Genomic DNA, 21,105 nt, shown 5'->3' on the forward strand with positions numbered 1-21,105 from the left:
GTGAGCAGGCGGCGGCGGCGGCTGTGAGCGGGCGGGGGCCTCGTTGGCGGCTTCGCCGCCACCTCGCCCAGCTTCATTTTGGGCAGCTGGGAGGGCGGGTGAGCAGGCGGCGGCGACGGCTGTGAGCGGGCGGGGGCCTCGTTGGCGGCTTCGCCGCCACCTCGCCCAGCTTCCCTGTCCCCTGTCTCGGTCTTCCCCCGCCGCCATTGCCCTCGCCTTTTTCAGGGCGGCCGCTTCTGGTTGTCTCGGCCTCCTCTCGCCGTGCCTCGGCCACTTTCCCCCACTGCCACACACCGGCTAATGGCCGCCCATGGCTGTGGGACACTGGTGTCTGAGGTCCTGTGTCCCTTGGGCTCTTCTGGGCCTGCGCTTCGCGCAGGCCCAGAACAGCCCAGGGAGGCAGGGACGCAGATCCCCAACGTTCCAAAGCCACGGCCATTCACTTAGCCTTTTATTATATAGGATACACTACTGGCAGGATGCATCTTGTCCAGAAATGGTTGTGAAAAGACCTGGTGTAGCACGGTGGAATGAATGAACTAAAAACCAGTATCCAATTGTGTAACTGGGAGGAATGGTGTGAGTACAAATCATAATTTACTCATTTGCTTGTAAATACAATTTGGATCAGATGGCCATGTGAGTGCGTGTGTATTTTTCAGGCTCAAGAAGAATGATTGGTGACATCTAAATCTAGCTCAGTAGAAAAATACAAACATTTAAAGTACAAAATTGATGATAATAAAAATAAAGCAACATATTATACAACTTGACAAAAATGCTAACGGACCCTATGGAAATAATTACTCCTACGTGAGGAGTTCTCATTTCTGGAGTTGCTGTTGGCTCTTCTGTTGGAGAATGTTGGACTTGGATAGGAACAACCTCCTGTGTTGCAAACTCCATTGGACCTGCTGAAGTGTCTGGGGGGTTCTTCAGAATGTAGCACAGTATGAAAGGTAACATCATGCTCATACTGTTCTTTCATACGTTGAATCTTCTCTCTTGGAACACCATGACTATTCCGTCTATATAAGTATTAAAACAAATACAAATATATTCAGCAACCTCACTGAATGTACACAGTAAGGTTTTCTCCTTACAAATAGTCTCAAATGGTTCCTAGATATATATACACTTGTGTGGACAAATGGAATATGAACTACAGATCTGGCAAGTTATGAGTTGCAATCCTCTCCATGCCACCATAATTGAGAAATCTGGCAATGCAAGTGCATATAGGCACTATAGGTTAGGACTGCTCTGATTTTTTTTTTTAAAGGATTGTATGAACGGGTCTTGCAAGGCTAAGAGGAATTTTGTGCCAAATGCTTTTTAATATCTACATGAAACCACTGGGTGAGGTCATCAGGAGATTTGGTGCTGGGTGTTATCAGTATGCTGATGACACCCAAATCTACATCTCCTTTTCAGCTTCAGGAAATGGCACTCATTCTCTAAATGCCTGCCTACAGGCAGTAATGGGCTGGATGAGGGAGAACAAACTGAAGCTGAATCCAAGCAAGACGGGGGCTCAGAATCTGAGGGGTGAGTTAGATCTTCCTGTGCTGGATGGGGTTACACTCCCCCAGAAGGAGCAGGTACGCAGCTTGGGAGTACTCCTGGACCCAGGCCTCACCCTGGTATCTCAGGTGGAGGCCATGGCCAGGAGTGCTTTCTATCAGCTTCAGCTGATTTGACAGCTGCGCCCATTCCTTGGAGAGGATGGCCTCAAAACAGTGGTGCATCAGCCGGTAACCTCCCAGCTCGACTACTGCAATGCGCTCTACGTGGGGCTGCCTTTGTATATAGTCCGGAAACTTCAGTTAGTTCAGAATGCGGCAGCTAGATTGGTCTCTGGGGCAACCCGGAGAGACCATATTATGCCTGTTTTGAAACAGCTACACTGGCTGCCGCTAAGTTTCCGGGCAAAATACAAAGTGCTGGTTATTACCTTTAAAGCCCTGAATGGCTTAGGTCCGAGTTATCTAAGAGAGCGCCTTCTTCTACATGATCCCCACTGCACATTAAGGTCATCTGAGGAGGTCCGTCTCCAGCTGCCACCAGTTCATCTGGTGGCAACACAGAGGCGGACCTTCTCTGTAGTTGCCCCTGGGCTGTGGAATGCACTCCTGGCAGAAATTCGTAATTTGAGATCATTACTGTCCTTCAGGAGTGCCCTTAAAACCTACCTATTTGCCCTGGCCTTCCAGGGTTTTAAATGATTGATTAACTGTTTTAATTTTTTTAAATTGTTGCCCTGATTTCCAGGGTTTTTAGCGGTTTAATTGTGTTTTAATAGTTTGATTTTAATTGTTAACTTGTTTTAATTGTTTTTATTGTGCTATAAAATGCCCTGAGCCATTTTGGAAGGGCGGTATATAAATCTAACAAACAAACAAACAAACAAACAAATAATTAATGCTGGTGCATCCAAAGCTAAAGCATCCTTTGGGCACATGTCACTTTTATTCCTAACCATAGGCCATAAAGAAATCACCAGCTAACATGATGCACAGTTATGAACCGCCCCCCCCCCGCCCAAAAAAAACCCACATTCTGCACCTGAAAGTATGCTGAATGAATATCAGTCATCCAGTCTTATTAATTATTGTCATTAATTATTGCTATAGATTGAATCTGTATGTATTTATAACTTTAAACATTGAAAACATAAGGTAATAAAATCTCACATATTAAAAAGAAGAAAATGTTTTAAAATAAGTATGTACAGCACATTACATTTGTCAGATTCCACTCCCCCATAAATAGTTTTGCATTATCTTTTATCTGAATTTGTAAATTGTGATACAGATATCTTTCCATTAAATAGTTTTAAAGTAGAATTCTGAACCCACTGCGTGTAACCCTACTGATTTCAGACACTAACCTCTATGCTACTGAAGGTGCAAATAACAGACAAATTCAGCAAAGTCTGGCCCTTGCTCCACACACCCAGCAGCGCTTCTGACTTTTCCAAATGACTTTCTTTCAACACACACTTGTTTATGCCAAAATAATGTACCTGGCTAATTCTCGAACATTGAACTTCCAGTGCGTATCTGGCTCTCGAAATATAACTTCATAGCTGTTCTCAAGTGCCTGATATGAAAGATTGTACAATTTGTAATAATTGTAAAATAAAAAGCTGTCTTTGTGTTCACTATATTGTGCAACTACACCCATTGTTTAAAAAAAAAAAATCTTAACTCACAGTTCCAAACATACAAGACCTGGCCTACACTATGACATATCTATGCATTCATGACAATTTTGATAGAAAAGAGGAGAAAACATTCTAGTTCTTGAAGACTTTGTATTACCTACAATTTATGAATGTCTAACTTTAAAACTTCTTGTAGCATATCAATGTGGTATGAATCCAAAACATATCCAATGTAGGTTGGAAAAATTATTTCCTGGAAGTGATAACCAGACTCAAACTCTAGCCAGACTCAACATAATGTGGCTGTGAACACAGCGGCTGCTATCTTGATCACATTGAAGCTACATGACTGCAAACCCCCTTCCATGAAGAGAAGGAGAGTTGTGCTCTCACAAGGTCCCCTTCCATTCATAGAAAGACTCCTTGGGTGAGTACAACTCTCCTGTTCACAGAAATAATTTGCAGCCCCAGCACACCTCCACACAAACCAAATATAATCCTATATATCTAGTGTGGCATATAGCAGATCCCCAAACTCTTTTCCACAGTCCACTGTCTCCTTTTAAGATTTATGATCATCAACTTCGTAGAGGCAAATTTGTTTGGCAAAGAAAATTAGAAAAATGTATGGCAAAGTTTTCAATTTGAAAAACATTGTCATTGGTTCTGAACAAGCTGCGCACTGCTGAAAAGTGAATAGAACCATTTCCCCCTTTTTCTTTAGAAAAGTAGTAAAGTCTGTTACACATGCAACATTCTGCAAATTATGTGCTCTCCACACAGCAGGTTAGATCATAGACACTGCAATAGTTGCTCCATTAAAAATGTAGACACTATCAAAACTACATTAAGCATAGCAGAGGAAGAGGAATTAGCAGGTTGATGTAGTAATTTTAGAGTCAAATTCAGACGTGAATTTTAAATACTGTACAGGAAGAGGAATAGGGGGTCACATCTCAACTTGAGCAATGTCGCAGGCACAATCCAGAGAGGTGACCATGATAGTCACAAAACTACCTCTAGAGGCTAACTGGAGGGAGCTTGATAGTCAAATAAGTGTCTTCCAGTTGTAGTGTGAGTGCTAGAAGCCGAGAAATGTGTGTGCAATAATCTAGGCAGTTATATCTGGCTGCAACCAAAAGGTCTATGAGCTTGCTAACTTCACAAAGCATCATCCGTATGTAGTCAAAGAGTGCTTAAAGGGTGGTGACACAGTTTTCCCTTACCTTGCAGAATAGTCCTTAACTCAGAAGCATGTGCTTTGCCTGCTTAAGGTCCCAGATGCAGTCCGGGAATCTCCATTTAAAACTGTCTTGGGTAGTAGGGCTGGAAAAGACGTGCCTTAAAGAGCTGCTGCCTCTCAGAGTGGACACTGGGCTAGCTAGATCATTTCAGGTCAAAACAGAAAATTAGTCATGCAAGTTGCATGATCTGTCTTCCAACTGGCTTATTGTGGTGTAGACAACCAGGGCCACGGAGTAGGTACGCACATTGCCAGCACTTCTAGGCAGGCACTGCGATGCATTCAAAGTGTACACCTATGCAAATATATGCCCTTAGAACTATTTATAGTTGCTAAAAATTCGGAAATGTTATGTGTTAAAAATACACTAAACAACACTACCAAAAAAAGAAAAAAGCTTAAATGTAACAAAACAAGAATGGAACTTTGGTTTTAAGTAAGCAAACAGAAAACCAGTTGTGGCCAATATATTCCGGACTTGGACAAAATATAATTCTTGTTGAAGAAAACTAGTGTTTGACTTTTCAGAGCATGTTGAAGTTTCCTGTAGCTTTTCTGCTTCTCTTGATAGTGATGGATGGGTTTATCAACTCACCTCTTGGAACTGTGAATGGCTAAATATTAAGAATGACAGCAGGTCATAGTTTCCCCTACCATTATCACATATGGCTTCATTTCCCAAGCATGGATGTTGGTATTATCAATAATAACTGGGGATTTCCCATTCTTCATTGCTTTACGTGCTGCAACATAATAATGTAAATGTTTTAAAAGATCAGACAATTGACTGAACCTCTTAGCCTTTATCTATATACAACTGAGATCCATCACGTTGCAAACAAGTAGTTATGTGATGGGTGTAATGATCTAGAGCCTTTTTAAAAGAGAGGACTTATTCCCTTAATATTTTTTCTATGCTTTATTTTCAGTTTTATTTTTCATCCATGCTAATACTATATATATAAAAACCACTACAAACAGGGGCTGGCATATGGTGCAGAGTTTTGAACATGTTGTAATGTAACATGCACATCGTTGTGCAAGTGTGCTCTTGTGGAAATGCAAAAGTTAATCAAAATACAGTTGTGTGACAACAGCCATTGACAATATCATGCAACTCTGCTCATTTTTTGCATTTCTGCAAGAGCACACTTGTGCAACTGGATGCATGTTACTTGACAATACACACAGACCTTGTGCAGTATGTCAGTCAGAGAACAGAAAAGAAAGGAGATCTTTATCCTGAAGGGCATTGGGAGTGGGAGGCACTGCTTTGCAGTGGTTCTGCACCTAACTCTCAGGCAGATTCCAGGTGGTGTTGCTTGGAGACTGTTGCTCTTCAAAACAAGAACTCCTGTATGGAGTTCCACAAGGCACCATACATCTACATGAAACCAATGGGAGAGATCATCAGGAGATTTGCTACAAGGTGTTTTTAGAATGCTGATGATACCCAAATCCGTTTTCCATGTCAGCATCATTGGGGAAAAGCATAACCTCCCTAAATGCCTGCTTGGAGGCGGTGATGGGCTGGATGAAGGATAACCAACTGAGACTGAATCCAAATAAGACAGAGGTACTTATTGTGTGGGTCAGAACTCGGGTGACAATGTTGATCTGCCTGTCCTGGAAGGGGTTACACTCCCCCAGGAACAGGTACGCAGTCTGGGAGTGCTTCTGAATCCAAACCTCTCTCTGGCGTCTCAAGTTGAGGCAGTGGCCAGAGGAGCTTTCTATCAACTTCAGCAAGTGATGCTCTGGACTTCGGGGCCAAAGTCCAGGGCCTCCACAACCCTTGGGAGCCCCCAAATCCTCTTTAGTCTGACCTAGATGGTGTGGTTGCTGCTGGCTCACACTGTGCCAGGTGGCTGAGTGTGATTGTGACCTGTGCCAGGTGCTTTAGAGACAGAGGGGGGAGTGGGGAAAGAAAAATATGGGATGGGGATATGTTAAGTTGAAATATTTCTGCTACTGCATATTTGCATAAATATAACCCACATGTTAAAAATACTGTGTTGTCATGGTGTGTGTGTGTGTGTGTGTGTGTGTGTGTGTGTGTAGTGGGATGATGCCTAACCTGCAATGGGAGGGGGACCTCCAGTGGGCAGGGTGGGGGGGCAGCTGGGCTCCAAAGGCCTTTAGGTCCAGGCTCCAAAATTACCCAAGGGCACTTCTGGCTTTGGCTGATCTACCGGGTGCGTCTGTTTCTTGAGATAAATGATCTTAGAACAGAAATGCATATGCTAGTAACCTCCAGACTTGATTACTGTAATGTGCTCTATGTGGGGCTGCCTTTGTACATGGTCTGGAAACGCAATTGGTCCAGAATGCAGTAGCCAGGCTGGTCTCTGGGTCATCTCGAAGAGACCACATTACACCTATACTAAAAGAACTGCACTGACTACCAATATGTTTCCAGGCAAAATACAAAGTGCTGGTTATAACCCCAAAAGCCCTAAGCAGCTTCGGTCCAGGGTATTTAAGATAATGCCTTCTTTGTTATGAGCCCTGGCACCTATTGAGATCATCTGGGGAGGTCCGTCTGCAGTTGCCACCAGCTCATTTGGTGGCTACTCAGGGACGGACCTTCTCCATTGCTGCCCCAAGTCTTTGGAATGCTATCTCTGTCAAAATAAGAGCCTCTCCATTTCTGACAACTTTTAAAAAGGTGGTCAAGACACATTTGTTGACCCAGGCTTTAATTAGACTCATAGATTTTAACATTGTTTTAAATTTTGAATTGTTTTAAAGTTTTTATCTTGTTTTGATTTGTGCTGTTTTACTGTAAACCACCCAGAGATGTAAGGTTCGGGCAGTATATAAATCTGTTAAATAAATAAATTAAACTAATAAATACATTTAATTTAATAAAGAAATAAACTAATTAATTAAAGTTAGGCTATTGTACAACCAGAAAGTTGGGGAAGCTTTGCATTTTCTTATACTTTCCAAAGCGTTTGTAACATTTATCCCACATTATCTTAGATTATTTGTTTGTTTAACAAATTTCTATTCCACCCAAAACTCACGTTTCTGGGTGGTTTACAATAAAAAATACCATTAAAACAAAATTAAAACACAAAAACAATCTAAGTTTTAAGGCAGGTTAAATGTGTTAACTATTAAAATTGTAAATTAATTAAAAGCCTGGGTGAACAGATGTGTCTTGACTAACCTTTTAAAAGTTGACAGAGATGGGGAGGCTCTTATTTTAACAGGGAGCGCATTCCAAAGCCTCAGGGCAGCAACAGGCCCATCCTTGAGTAGCCACCAGACTGGCCACTGTAGACAAACCTCTCCAGACGATCTTAACGGGTGGTGGGGATTACGGCAAAGAGGACGTTCTCTTAAATGATAGGGAAAGACTGATCCTTGAGAATTTTGCTGTTTCTATTCCAGCCTAACAGTTTCAATTTTCCTTCTAGTAGATACTTGGAAGTTGGGGGGGGGGGGAGAAGCATCAGTGGGGTTAGCATAGAGAATCAGGTTTTCACACATACACATGTCTTATTTTATGACCAGAAGAGGTCTAGAAGATAATTTGCATCGGGAAGCTACCACACGGTAAGAAATGTAATATGTAAACAAGTCTTGGTTTAATGACAGCAGACAAACTTATTTTTAGAATAAAACATTTATCTTCAGGCCAACATCTGCTGTGTAGGTTCCTACAACCAGCAAGCTGTGGAAACTGATTAGAAGGTATAGACATTATTATCCAAGTCCCCATTTTAAAACAGAGTTTGCTTGCATGTACATAACAGAAGCTCATACTTTATTCTTTCACTGGTAGAATTTCAAAGTTTTCCCCATGAGCTTAAAGTTATTAATTTCTTTATATTGATAAGTGTTGGCCAACTTTGAAAGCAGTAATGAAAAAAATATTGGTTTTGTGTTACTCAAACATGCATTCATTTATACCACTTTTTATCCTGAAAAATCTAATCTATTTATTTTATTCTAAAATTTTCACCCCACCATTACAAGAAGTGCCCAAGGAAGCTTGCCAAAACAAAAGGCCCACCTCCTCATCTTAAAAACAACAGCTGAGAACAGAAAATACTATCAATAGAAAAAGACAGCAAGAAATATTTAGGGGCATACATACTGTGCTGCATAGAACTGATCTAAGGTTGGGGTACACATGCTGATTCTGGGCGAGTAAAAACCCCATCCACGGTAAAAGTGAGCTTGGAGAGGTTCTATGGCTTCTAAGATGGTTTCAGTTGCAAGTGCTAAAGCAATGCTTCTTCCATTAGGAATGTTGGAGAAATGGTTGCTTCAGAGCTGATGCAATTCTTGGGAGCCACGGAGCCTCTTCGAGCTTGCTTCCAGCTTAGACAGAATTTGGACTTGCGTGGAACCAGCATGCACCTGCTCTTGGATTGGCGGAGCACTGAGTAGTATGTAACCCACCATAATCCAGTGCTGTAATAAAAACAATCGTACAACTGGAAGACCAAAAGCCTCTCTGGGCAAGAAGTGTCAAAGGTTAGGTGCAGCCACAGAGAAAGCTTTATTATCTTGCACATTCCAAACAACCAAACTTCAGACAGCAACAGGGCATTCAAAACGATACAGTGTACAAAAACAAAAACAAAAAGTAGCAGCTGAAATAACTTGCAGAGAAAAATAAATGGCAAAGCCCAACAAACAAATGCTAGGGAGGATTTTGCTTGCCTCTTTTCTGGTTCCACTTGTGTGCTTCTTCTAGGGAATCCGAATCAAACACATAGATGCCATCCTCTGTGAAAAAGTAGTCATCAGTGCTAAAAACTGTTGCGCTGGGAAATTCATGTTTCAACTGCCTAAGGGGCAATAAGTCAGAAGGAAAAACCAAGATTGAGCATGGATCATTAAAATCCTTTACTATGTACATTCACAGTGAAAATATGTTTTGTGGTGGGGGGAAATTATCTGTACTAAACTTTCACAATTGCTGCATCAACATAAAGTAGCTATGTTGTTGTTTGAAAAGTGTTCATAATATGTGGTCATATAGGCCTTATTATGGGGCCATTTAGAACTCAGTATCTTAGAAGTGCAGGTTTTTAATTTCCTCATTCACTATAATTGGGACCAAAATGATCCCAATGCACTTTTAATGGAAAGGCAAAAGTTTAAATATTCATATCTCTTTGGGATCAATTATGACTTCAAATACATAGGACGATTAAGATGACTGATTCACACATGCGTGCATGCATTTCACTTGATGTTTCTCACTTCATGAGTTGCAGCTGAATGTGTAAAATCAATTGGATAGTGTTGTATTTGAATTTTTATGAGGTGACAGGAAAACTCTCTGCAATGTTCAGTCATTTATCATTGTTTCACTTGATCTTGTAACCACCAAGTAATTAATATGAAAGTCAATGTCTTATATCTAGTTCCAAAAGAGCTGGAAATGTTATTATCCTTATGGACACATAAGAGAAGCACCTTTGGGCAAGAGTGGGGTAGCAGGAGGAGCATCAGGCTAACCTGAAGATACATTGGTTTCACAAAAATATGAAGAGGGGAAAACCCTTAGGGAGCAAACTGTCTGTTACATTATAACAGAATGTTTGTGGATTCGGAGGGCATTTAACAGACAAGCAGGTGGGTGAAGCCACATGAACTTGGTGGTGAGGATGGGGGACTTGAACAAAAAGAGCAGGGAATTTCTCTGCTTGAAGACTAGTACCTCAAGTCAGACCTTTCTGCTTCTGAGGAATATTTATTTTATTTCGTACATTTGTATACCACCCTATACCAAAAAAGTCCCAGGGTGGTTCACAATCTAAAAACCATTAAAACACTAACATGATTAAAAATAAAGGTATCTAAACCTCCTTTATTTTCTCACCAGCCATTTCACACCTTTGTGTTTCTGAGGGGTTAGGGATTTGATACATTTCAGCTCTTTGTGTGTGTGTGGGTTAGTTCCCTGCCTTGCAACATAAAAACAATGTCTGTGTGAACTCTCCTTAGGAATGGAGAGGAGAGCTGGTCTTGTGGTGACAAGCATGACTTGTTCCCCTGGTTGCATATGAATGGGAGACTTGATGTGTGAGCACTGTAAGATATTCCCCTTAGGGGATGGAGCCGCTCTGGGAAGAGCATCTAGGCTCCAAGTTCCCTCCCTGGCTTCTCCAAGATAGGACAAGATTTATTTTTATTTTTTATAGGACAAGATTTTTTTATTGAACCAACAAACTACCAAAGCATACAATACGTTGCCAAAGCACAATTATATACAAAGTGGTTGTTTGTACATGATATATCTACAAAGATTTACACACAATGTCTCCAAGATAGGGCTGAGAGGGATTCCTGCCTGCAACCTTGGCGAAGCCGCTGCCAGTCTGTGAAGACAATACTGAGCTAGATAGACCTATGATCTGACTCAGTCTATGGCAGCTTCCTATGTTCCTAATGAAGGGGGAAGTTGCACAAGCACACTCACACACTAAACTTACTTACAACATTTTTTCCCACATCAGAGATATCTTGCAACATTTTGTTGTGTGTCCATACACATATGCATCTTTTGGCGAGAAAAAATGTGATCTTAAACTCTATCTGAAATTTTGCCCCACACCTGTCTTTTAGATGAATGTCATCCCCCCCACAACCCCCTTGATTTTCACAACACATGGACATGTATATTTCCATTGTATACTGTTTACATAGAAACTGCAGTTGCCAATGGTTCCAGATAAAGTTTAAATAAATATGTGAAAGAGGGCATCCTTGTCTGGAGCTTCTTGATAAACTTAATTAAAATTTTATTGTACTTGTTTATTCGATTTTTATACCACCCTTCCAAAATGGCTCAGGGCGGTTTACATTAAAGCAAAACAATTAAAATCAATTAGCAATTACAAACAGAGGTTGTAAAACACCATAAAACAATTGTTTGTTTTTATTTATTCGATTTTGAATGGTTTAAAAACCCTGAAAAACCAGGTTACAACATTAAATCAATTTACAACCATTTAAACAATCTGGAAGGCCAGGCCTAACAGATAGGTTTTGAGGGCTCTCCTGCAGGCCAATAAAGAGTTCATATAACGGATTTCTGCAGGGAGTGCATTCCACAGCCCAGGAGCAGCTACAGAGAAGGCCCACATCTTGAGTTGTCACCAGATACACCAGTGGTAGCTGAGAACATACCACTGATTAAAAGCCTTCCTTGTACAGATGCATACATCAGTTTGATCTAGGTATAAAAACCAGCTCAAAACCAAATGTTTTATTTTTATTTATTTGAAATTTTTCAACCCCTTCAGCACACACACTTCTGCTCGAGGTGGTTTACAATGAAAGCAACAATTAAAAAATCAAAGACTTGAAAGAAATAGGGCAATGCAACAAATGCCTTTTCTGCTTCCATGAATGTGATTGTAGTGTATTGAACTGATGATATAGTTGGCTTTATTTTGATGATATATTTGGCAATATATGTGGCTTCACTGATGATATATGTGGCTTTATTTTGGCCATGGGCAGTGGCCAGCCCTGACCTTCCCTCCTGGAGCTGAAGGAAAGCACAAACTCATGTTGTTGGTGGGAGCAATGGTGCCCAATGGGTCACTGCCAACTGGTCTAGCCCTAGTCTCTCTATGGCATTGAACCGGATGGAGGCAGTGTTCCCTCTAACAGGGATTCCCAGATGTTGTTGACTACAACTCCCAGAATCCCCAGCTGCAATGGCTTTTGTTTAGGGATTCTGGGAGTTGTAGTCAACAACATCTGGGAATCCCTATTAGAGGGAACACTGGATGGAGCTGTGCTGTGTGGGGATGAGGCTTCTCCTACCCTAATTATGATCGTGTGAACTGCCCTGCCAATTTAGAAAAAGAGGTTAAGACGAAGCTGAATCTCAATTCAAAGGCATTGTACTACCACAAAGTGATGTAATAGTCTCTGATGAAGGTTTCAGAAACCTTCCTGTATTTGTAAAACCTGATGTTTTTGTGCCAGCCATGCCAGAATCTACCTAGTAATATGAACAGGTGGATAGGCCCCTTTTTAGAACCAGGGTCTAAAAGAAGACCCCAAAAAGCCAAAAGGCTAGATGGAGGCCTGTGTCTGAATTGTCGTTTTGGCAGGAAGCTGAAGCCTGACTTTGATTCCCCCCCCCCTCCTCTAAGCCAAGCCAGTGAACAGAAATGCTATTCTTGAGAGTCTGGGAAACAAGGGGAATTCCCCACCACCATTTGCTCCCAGCCTTGAAGGTGTTTACCGCCTTAGTGAAGAGCCTTGGGTAGTTTGTTGCTGTGCTAAAAACCAGTCATGAGAACTAGTCTGACACATCAAGCATAATCATATCTAGCTGATTTAGGAAATTATAAGAAACCACGTATGGATAAGAACGCCTACAGTGTGCTATGGGGGCTAACACATTCATATAACACTGAGACACGCCCCCCTTGCTTATGTAACATTCTCTATCCTTCTAACTTATTTCCCTGGGCTGAAGAACATCAACAAATGGCTACAAGCCAGGCCAGGCTTGTGATTGGCTCCTCTCTGTAGGGGGAGAGAGGAATTAGGGGAGCCATGCCGGAATTTGTTTATCAGAGAAGAGACACTCTGCGTAGATGTGGTGATTATTTTGACTTGGAGAGGTGGCCAAAAAGGTACAAAAAGCTGCAGACAGCCATTCATGGTGGAAGGGTAGGCATGGGCTTCTTCATGGAAGAGGCACCATGTAGCCCCTCCCTGTATCGCCAGAGCCAGTCACCCTCCCGCTAAAGAAGTCAGCGGAGATCTTGTTCCAGCGTACCTGGAAACTGGTAAATATTACCCAGAGCTATGGCTCACAAACCAGCCACTTCTGACTAACACACCTGTTTCCCCCCTTCTCCCCTGTCCCTGGATCTTCGCTCTTACCTATCCTGAGCTCCAGTAAAGACCCTGCTGCAGCCATCATTTGCTAGGCAGCAGGAAACGGAGTCTGTCTCCCCCTCTCCTCCTTCTAGTCCATTCTCCTCCCCCCTTACTAAGCTGCTTTAATGGACATTCCTCTTGTCGGTCTTCCTCCCTCCTTGAAAACTGTACTTTAGCTTTTTCCCCTCTCTGCCAACACAGCTTCTAGGATTGTTTGGGAACAGTCAGGAGATAGCAAAAGGCCTTCAGCTACTTGCTCCTAATGAAATGAAACTGTTTTGAACTATTCAGCATTTAGTAGAAGGGTTAGAAAGAAATGCTTTTTCTGTTAAGAGTCAAAGATGCCTTGCATTTATTAGTGGTACGAGTTAACTGTCATAGAAATTATTAGGCCAAATTAAAGGGGAAACACTGAATGAACTGTGTGCTTTGCAGTCAGAACTAAGCTGGGGAGAATTGTTGTCGTTTGTAGCCTAGGCAACTAGACAGATAAGATATTTCTCACACAGAACTGAATTTCTAAGCTGCCTGCATTTGGTGAGGCTAAATTGATTCCTAGTTAAAAGTTCTGCATTTTGACAAGAGGGGAAGAATGATTTTAGGAATACTTTTAGCTGTGACTGAACACTGCACTGCAATCATAGCAAAATGAAATAGATAACTACTTGCCTATATGCCTAATCACCTACACTTGTAATCATTAGCCTTAGTAAAGCCCATTAAAACTCACTCTGTGTGTGTGGGGGGGGGGTGTTTGATCGATCTTTCCTTCTCCTTGAATCACCCATGTATCTCAGAAAACAAACATATGAGACAGCTTGTTGACAGCATGTGGTAGAATAAGGGGGAAATCAACCACCCCCTTATTGTATCACTAGAAACCATCTTACTGTTATTTTCTCTCCATTAGTTTATTTTCAGGGAATACTACAGTTATCTACATCCCAAAGAGGATGTAGTGCTCCTCGTCACTGTCCATTTTTAGAATGGACAGGAATGAGGAGTTATGAGAAGAACAGATAACTTCCTGAGTTTTAAGAGCACCACTAACACTCCCTCCCTCTATAAAAATGCTGCTAACATAGTTATCAGTCCCAAAATATAAATATAGCATAACAGTATTCAGGGACAAAGGAAGCATTTATGTGTACATAAATGGCAGGGCACATCTTCATAATGTTTCAGAAACTAGATTCAGTATGCAACAATATAGAGGATCTCCACAGGTCTTCAACCTGTGCTGGTTCCTGTGTAGTTGTAGCTGACTTAAGTCCACCTTGCCTGCTTCTCCATGATAGAGTGATGTCTTCAAAGAAACCATATCTGACATTTTTCAGGGGTGCTTTGAACACACTTACTTGAGCATTAAATGCCAACAACAGAGGAAGCTGTCTTACAGATATGCTTAAGTGGCAGCCACTATATTATACACAATAGGACTAAGCATCACAAAACATGGATACAGTAAGCGCCTGCAAAGACAACCATGATTTTCAATACCTGCTGAACACATTTTATTTGAATTGTTGCAGCATTTTTAAAATAACCGTTAAGCTTTCTGACTGACTTAGCTATGCCTTTAGCTCCTGTTTAACTAATCCTCTCTTTAAAAGAGATTTCATCTTTCAAATATGACAGTGTTAGGTCTCCCAGGCAATTTTCCATTCACATATTTGTCCAGTTTGACAGTATTGTGGTTCCTGTTGCCAAGTGGCTCAACAACACGAATGTCTTACAGCAGATCTTGGGCACCACTTAGGATAAAAATGAAGTGGTTCTTGGTGCCAAAAATAATCCCTTCAAGGCACAACCATTGGACATTAGCTAGGTATTTTGTCTTCACCAAGCTTATACTTATCCAATCAATTAATGGGTGATGGAAGTCACTCATCTTAACTACACACAAGCAAAATGCCTGTGATTATGGTAGAAAAGATAGAGAAAATGCAAGGACAAATTTAGATGTGGTAAAAAATTGGTTAAGTAAGTATATGCAAATCATTATAGCTTAATTCAGGATGCATGTAAGTCATTACAGAATATGTACACAACCCTTAGTTTATCTAACTGTTCCTTTAAACATTGGAGTGAAATGGTGAAGAGATTCAAGAAACAGCTTGGATGGAGAACCAATAAATATCTTCTAGGGTTAAATACTCACCAGTCTGCTTAGGATTTTGGCAAGAAAGTCCAATAGGAGTAAGAATTGATTTTTAAAAAACATTTTATTAGCTGATATTTTAGGTGTTTAGCTGATATTTTAGGTGTATATATATATATATATATATATATATATATATATATATATATGAATTCTTGTATGTTTAATTGTTTGAATCTTCAGGTTTTATGGAGAGTGCTGGACTAGGACTGGGGAGACCCGAGTTCAAATCCCCATTCAGCCATGAAACTAGCTGGGTGACTCTGGGCCAGTCACTTCTCTCTCAGCCTAACCTACTTCACAGGGTTGTTGTGAAAGAGAAACTCAAGTATGTAGTACACCACTCTGCGCTCCTTGGAGGAAGAGCGGGATATAAATAAAATAAAAAATAAAATAAAATAAATATTTTATTAACAGTACTGTCCCTAGACATACTACTTATATATTTTCCAAGATGAATATATTTGTGGATATATTCCCTGGGAAAGAAAATTTATCAACATGTGTTGGAATAAATCTTCCATTCTACAGCTGTTTAAAATGTTTTTAAAGTTAAACTATAACAATGAAACAGACAAAAACAGTTCTGCGGGACAATTAAAAAAGGAGGAAGCCAAAGCAGACACACTCGGGAAAAGAGAACCAAAAAAAGATAAGCCTTTGCCAGTCACTGAAACAACTCCAAAGAACAGGCTAGCTGGATCTCTGGGGACAGAGAGTTCCATAGAATAGGGGTGGCCAGCAAGAAGGCACTTTCTCATGTGGTCACCTAGTGCATCTCTGAGGGAAGAGGCACATGCAAGAGGACCTCCCATATTCTCATGGTGCAGGCAGACTCCTTCACATGTATGCATAGAGAAACATTACCCTCTTCTCTGTAGGGTGCCTGTTAGTGGAAGCTGGCTTATCCAAAGCAAAAACATGGAGCACTTCCATAAAGGAAGGAAGGAAGGAAGGTGTAGCACCCATTTTATATGGGAGAAAGTGAAAGGGTGTGTTCAGACAACTTTGGGGTGGGGAAGTTCCCCAGATCACCTGACACCCCCTCCCCCCGCAGTGCATCCCACAATGCAGCCTACTTTGTCCCACTGAATTTCAAGGGTAGCTGAAACTATACATTATTTCCAAACTCTCTAGGCTTTTTTCATTTTTTCGTTTGCATTCTTGTGTTATTTTCTTGTCTACAAGAAAAAGCTATGAGGATAAAGCAGCACAACCACCTCTAAAGTACATTCATCACTGGTGTGTGGATTATTGCTAACTGGTTCTAAACTATTATTCTTAAGAATATTTATAATTACAAAAAAAAAAAAATCTAAGAGGTTTGCATAGCAAAAAGAATGAGAACATGGTTCCCTGCTCTAAAAAGCTTAAAAAGAAGCACAATGGAGACACTAAGCAACAGCTACTGGAGCAGGGCTGCACAACTTTGCCCCTTTAGCTGTTGTTGGACTACAACTCCCATCATCCCTGACTCCTGGCCAATGGCTGGGGATGATGGGAGCTGGGTGGCTGAAATTGTTCAGCCCTGTTCTAGAGGGATGTTTTGGTGTAGGGACAGTTCTTCTCCCCCTGCTAAATATAAAAGTGCCTTTTATAATATAAAAATATAAAAGCACCTTTAAAAGGTGCCTCTTTGCCCAGTTAGCAGAGCAAATGAAAGCCGTGTGTTCTGCCGTCAACTTCCAAGTTTGGGGTCTTTCCCACTTATCTTCTATATATTTAATTCTCTTAAACGTACCTGTCGCTAATCCCATGCGTGGCAGCTCTTGTGAGAGTTCATGAGCGAGCTGCCGATTAACGACCGGGGTGGGTGGGGGGAGAAGTGGCTGCCACCAGACCGGCTGGCTGTGCAGGGGAAGCGGCCGCCACCAGACCGGCTGGAGGCCAGTGAGAAGAAGTGGTGGCTGGCTAGCAAAAAGCAGCATGGCCTCCAAGAGAGAATGGGGTGGGGTTGGGGAGAATGAAATGGGGCTGAAGGGGCGGGGAGAAATAAATGAAGATGAGGGAGGAGAGACAGGGAGAACTAGGGGCGCAGAATGCTCTGCTCCAGGTCAGCTAGTTTCAATTCAATGCATTAGAGAACTCTGTGTCTTCTAGAACTCCTATGTGCAAAAAAAAAAAAAAAAGCTGGATCAGATTGACTCTTTGCAATAAAAGGCTTTGTGAGCACTTGCTGTCCTCCCTCAGCATAGGTAGCTGCCTATCACCAAAGCTGTTATTATTAATTATTATTATTTATTTGAATTCTATACCACCCCTCAAAAAATGGCTCAGGGCGGTTTACACAGAGAAAGAATAAATAAATCAGATGGATCCCTGGAGGTACTGTGCTGGGGGTGGATAGGGCCAGTTACTCTCCTCCTGCTAAATAAAGAGAATCACCACATTAAAAGGTGCCTCTTTGCCCAGTTAGCAGGGGTAACTGGCCCATTGGTCCAGCTCACTCAATATCATCTGTCTGCTCCGGGTGGCAGCTGCTCTCCAAGGTTACAGACAGGAGTCTTTCCCAGCCTTAGCTAGAGATACCAGCCAGGGACTCAACCTAGGACCCTGGGACTTCCTGCATGCAAAGCAGATTATCTATCACTGAGCTACGCCCCAAACCTGAAATTTGATCATGCTCAGTAACCAAGTTTATCAAATGATTTCACAGAGCCCAGTGTTTGGGGTTTGTGAGGCTGGAATTATACGTTCTGTCTGCAGCATGAATCTTCAAAGCCAGGCCATTTCTCCAAGGAAAAGCAGAGCAGCTAGGTTATGATTTCCAGGGGAGAAGTGGACAGCTGGAAGGTGTTTTAACACTTCTCTCACCTGCTGCTTTTTGGCTAGCATGTTTTCCAATATGATTTATGGAAGTGCTTATGGTGGACCAGATACAAGTAGCTTGTCATAAGCAAAGGTTGGAATTTTGTACATAACACATTTGTAGAATTTTAGAGTTGGTAGGTAACTTGGAGATGGTCAAGTTCTTAGTAGGTGATCCTAAGGTACTTAGACCCTTCCTTAGTACATGGATTTGTTATAATATTCCTGAAAGACTGGCCATCCAGCCTGTACCAGTAAGCCAGCAGTGAAAGAACACATCACTGCATAAGGCAGACTGTCCCACTGCTTAATAGCTCTTTCAACATTAACCGATCCCTATAATTCATTAATCAACAACATGCAAAATCTGAGTCTGTGTTGGCAACAATATGCACGATGTGCTTGCTACAAGCAGGTTTAAAACTCTATTTATAAAAACCACACACACAAATATAAATACATACATACATATATATATCTAAAAAGCTGTCTCAAAGCACTTTCATTTGAAACACAGGAGTCATGGGAACTAACCCTCTTGTGTTTACTTCTTGGAAACTTTGCTCTTCAAAAAGGCAGCAGAACAAGACCAGTGTTTGGAAACAAAGAGCAGCAGGTAAGGGACACTGTTATTTATTTATTTGTTATTTCTCTATGTAAACCCTTTGGAAACTTTTGTTGAAAAGTGGTATATAAATATTATTTGTTGTTGTTATATTCCAGTTCCATGCAATGAGCCTTTATTGACACAAGAATACCAAGGTCACCAAACCTGCTTCTGCTGTGCTGTCCTATTTCATTTTACAGAATTTGGATTTTAAAGTAGCCATGCATAACTTGTGACTCACTGTTACTTAGCACAACCCAAGCACAACCCAAAAGCTATGTATGGTGTCTCAATACATCTATTTCAGGCCTTGCTGAAGGAGAACCAGCATGGCTTCGGCAAGGGAAAGTCTTGCCTCACTAACCTTTTGGAGTTCTTTGAGAGTGTCAACAGGCATGTAGATAAAGCTGATCTTCTAGGTGACATAGTATACTTGGACTTCCAAAAAGCTTTTGACAAAGGTCCCCACCAAAGGCTCTTGAGTAAACTTAGCAGTCATGGGATATGGGTCAGGTTCATGTGTGGATCAGTAACTGGTTGAAGGACAGGAAATAAGAGAAGAGAAGCCCTCTGTGCCACCTGAAAATATGTCCCCAAGGGCTGCCCTTGAGAACATATTTCAGGGTGGCAAAGAGGGTTCCCTGGGGAAGGGGAGGGCATCAAAAATTGTCACTTTCCCACTGCACTGGTACAGTTAGTGGGGAAAGTCGGTTAGGCTGCTCTCTTGCTGCACTGGTGCATCCTTGCTCTGTATGTCAGCCTGTGCCAAAAACCCCAAATAATGAGAGAATGTCAAGTACAGGCGTGTAGACAGATTCTTTGGATGCGATTTTTGACCCTATCATTTTCAGTTCCACATTGTTTGTTAGAAAAAATGAAGTGGAGAGGAAAGGTCTTCGAACAAATCAAGAAAACAATGTTGCTGATGCTTGAAGACAGCAGCAGTCACAGTCTTTTCTCCGCCCCCTTCCCCTTCCCCTCTTGCAATCTGGATTTGTGCTGGAACTATTCTTTTTTTAAGCTGCCCCCACCACATACCGTATCACCTTTTTCTGCCAGGGCTCCTGTTCCTCTAACAGCTAGAGGTTCAACCGGTTAAGCTTTTTCTAACAGAGAGAGGCAGTAGTGGTGGTGTAGTACACCAGCTGAGTACCCGCCATGTCAGAAAACCAAGTGATCAGCCCCCAGTCTCCTCTCCTCTTTGATAAAGAGGAAGCCCAGCAGGGTTTCATTTGAGCCGGGGCTACGCCCCTCAAACCTTTTTTCAAGGCCAGCCCTTAACCCTAGAACGTGCAAATCAAAAAGGTGCCTCTGAACATGTCCAGAGTGCCTGCCCTCACCACTGAGAAACCTGTCAGCCACGACATGGCTCCGATTAGGACTGAGCTGAACTCCCGTTGCTCTTCCAACCTCATTACCCATTTAAAGGTGAATACCCTGAAGGCAACTTCCTCTCTGCAGGGAACCGCTGCCTTCGGTGGATGGGGGTGTCATGTTTACCTGGCCAGGGTGCTTTTCCCAGAGCCCGGCAGGCCTCGAAGCAAGAAGAGGCGCTTGCTGAAGCGGCGCCTGCGAGGTGGCGCCCTGCCTTGGGCGCGGGGATGAAGGCTCAGGCCTCCAAAGGCACGAACTAGACCGTCCTCCATTGTAGCGGGGAGCGGCGGCAGCAGCAGCAGCAGCAGCAGCAGCAAGAGCCACCAGCCCCGCCACTGAACCGAGGTCAGTGCTGAGTGTTTACCTCGCCGCGTGACTCCCTCCCGGGCCAAGGGGCGGAGCGCCGGAGCAGCCCCACCCCCTCAGCTGAGGTGGCACATTCGCGTGGCTCGCAATGCCGGACTTGCAGACGTTTGGCTGTGTGTGACTTGCTCACCAGTCCCCTGAGGACGCAGCTGGCAGGGCGCGGCAGGGAGGTCGGAGTCCGTCTAGAGTCCTGGCTTAAGTCCGCAGAAATGGGGCACCAAGATTATTATTGAGCACTTTGCGGGGCATAGCAATAACTCCCTAGTCGCCTAGGAAGTGGCTCTCCGTCCCCCCGCGCCTTTATTTAAATACTATTTCCAAACAACCAAAGGGGCGACCCCCCCACGCCCATCCTGTCTAGGGCATGTTTACTCACCATTGAGTAACTTCTGCAACTGGGTGTGCTAAATCAACAGGAATCGGCTAGTCAGCTTAAATGCTGCTCCCTGGGGCGTGGAATTCAAGGTTGCCGTTTTAGCACGCCTGCTAAGCGGTATGTTCAC

The 21,105-nt window shown here is 42.5% G+C and overlaps 1 protein-coding gene across 2 annotated transcripts; it reads right to left on the minus strand.

Moving 5' to 3' along the window:
- Positions 1–578: 578 nt before the first annotated feature.
- N4BP2L1 (NEDD4 binding protein 2 like 1) lies at positions 579–20,858 on the minus strand. Of its 2 annotated transcripts, XM_053312676.1 has the most exons (6): positions 20,363–20,489; positions 19,227–19,395; positions 9,090–9,217; positions 5,064–5,152; positions 3,026–3,102; positions 579–1,028 (listed from the first exon to the last, which is right to left on the minus strand). In XM_053312676.1, exons 2-6 carry the CDS (start codon positions 19,286–19,288, stop codon positions 782–784), a joined length of 603 nt encoding a protein of 200 aa, XP_053168651.1. In that variant the 5' UTR covers positions 19,289–19,395; positions 20,363–20,489; the 3' UTR covers positions 579–781. The 2 variants fall into 2 exon arrangements, with proteins under 2 accessions (XP_053168651.1, XP_053168650.1); XM_053312675.1 differs by lacking the exon at positions 19,227–19,395 and having other exon boundaries at positions 20,363–20,858.
- Between the last annotated feature and the right edge of the window lie 247 nt (positions 20,859–21,105).

This window comes from Hemicordylus capensis, chromosome 3 (genome assembly GCF_027244095.1).
Source record: "Hemicordylus capensis ecotype Gifberg chromosome 3, rHemCap1.1.pri, whole genome shotgun sequence".
Lineage (NCBI taxonomy): Eukaryota > Metazoa > Chordata > Lepidosauria > Squamata > Cordylidae > Hemicordylus > Hemicordylus capensis.

Bases quoted from the DNA above. Each gene is read 5' to 3' on its own strand.
- N4BP2L1 (XM_053312675.1), bottom strand. From the start codon at position 20,508: ATGGAGGACGGTCTAGTTCGTGCCTTTGGAGGCCTGAGCCTTCATCCC. The intron at 5,153-9,089 runs GCAAGCAAAATC...ATTATGTTGCAG, and splicing joins CAAGTGGAACCAGAAAAGAG to CACGTAAAGCAATGAAGAAT. The intron at 1,029-3,025 runs GTACATTATTTT...ATACTTATATAG, and splicing joins AATGTTCGAGAATTAGCCAG to ACGGAATAGTCATGGTGTTC.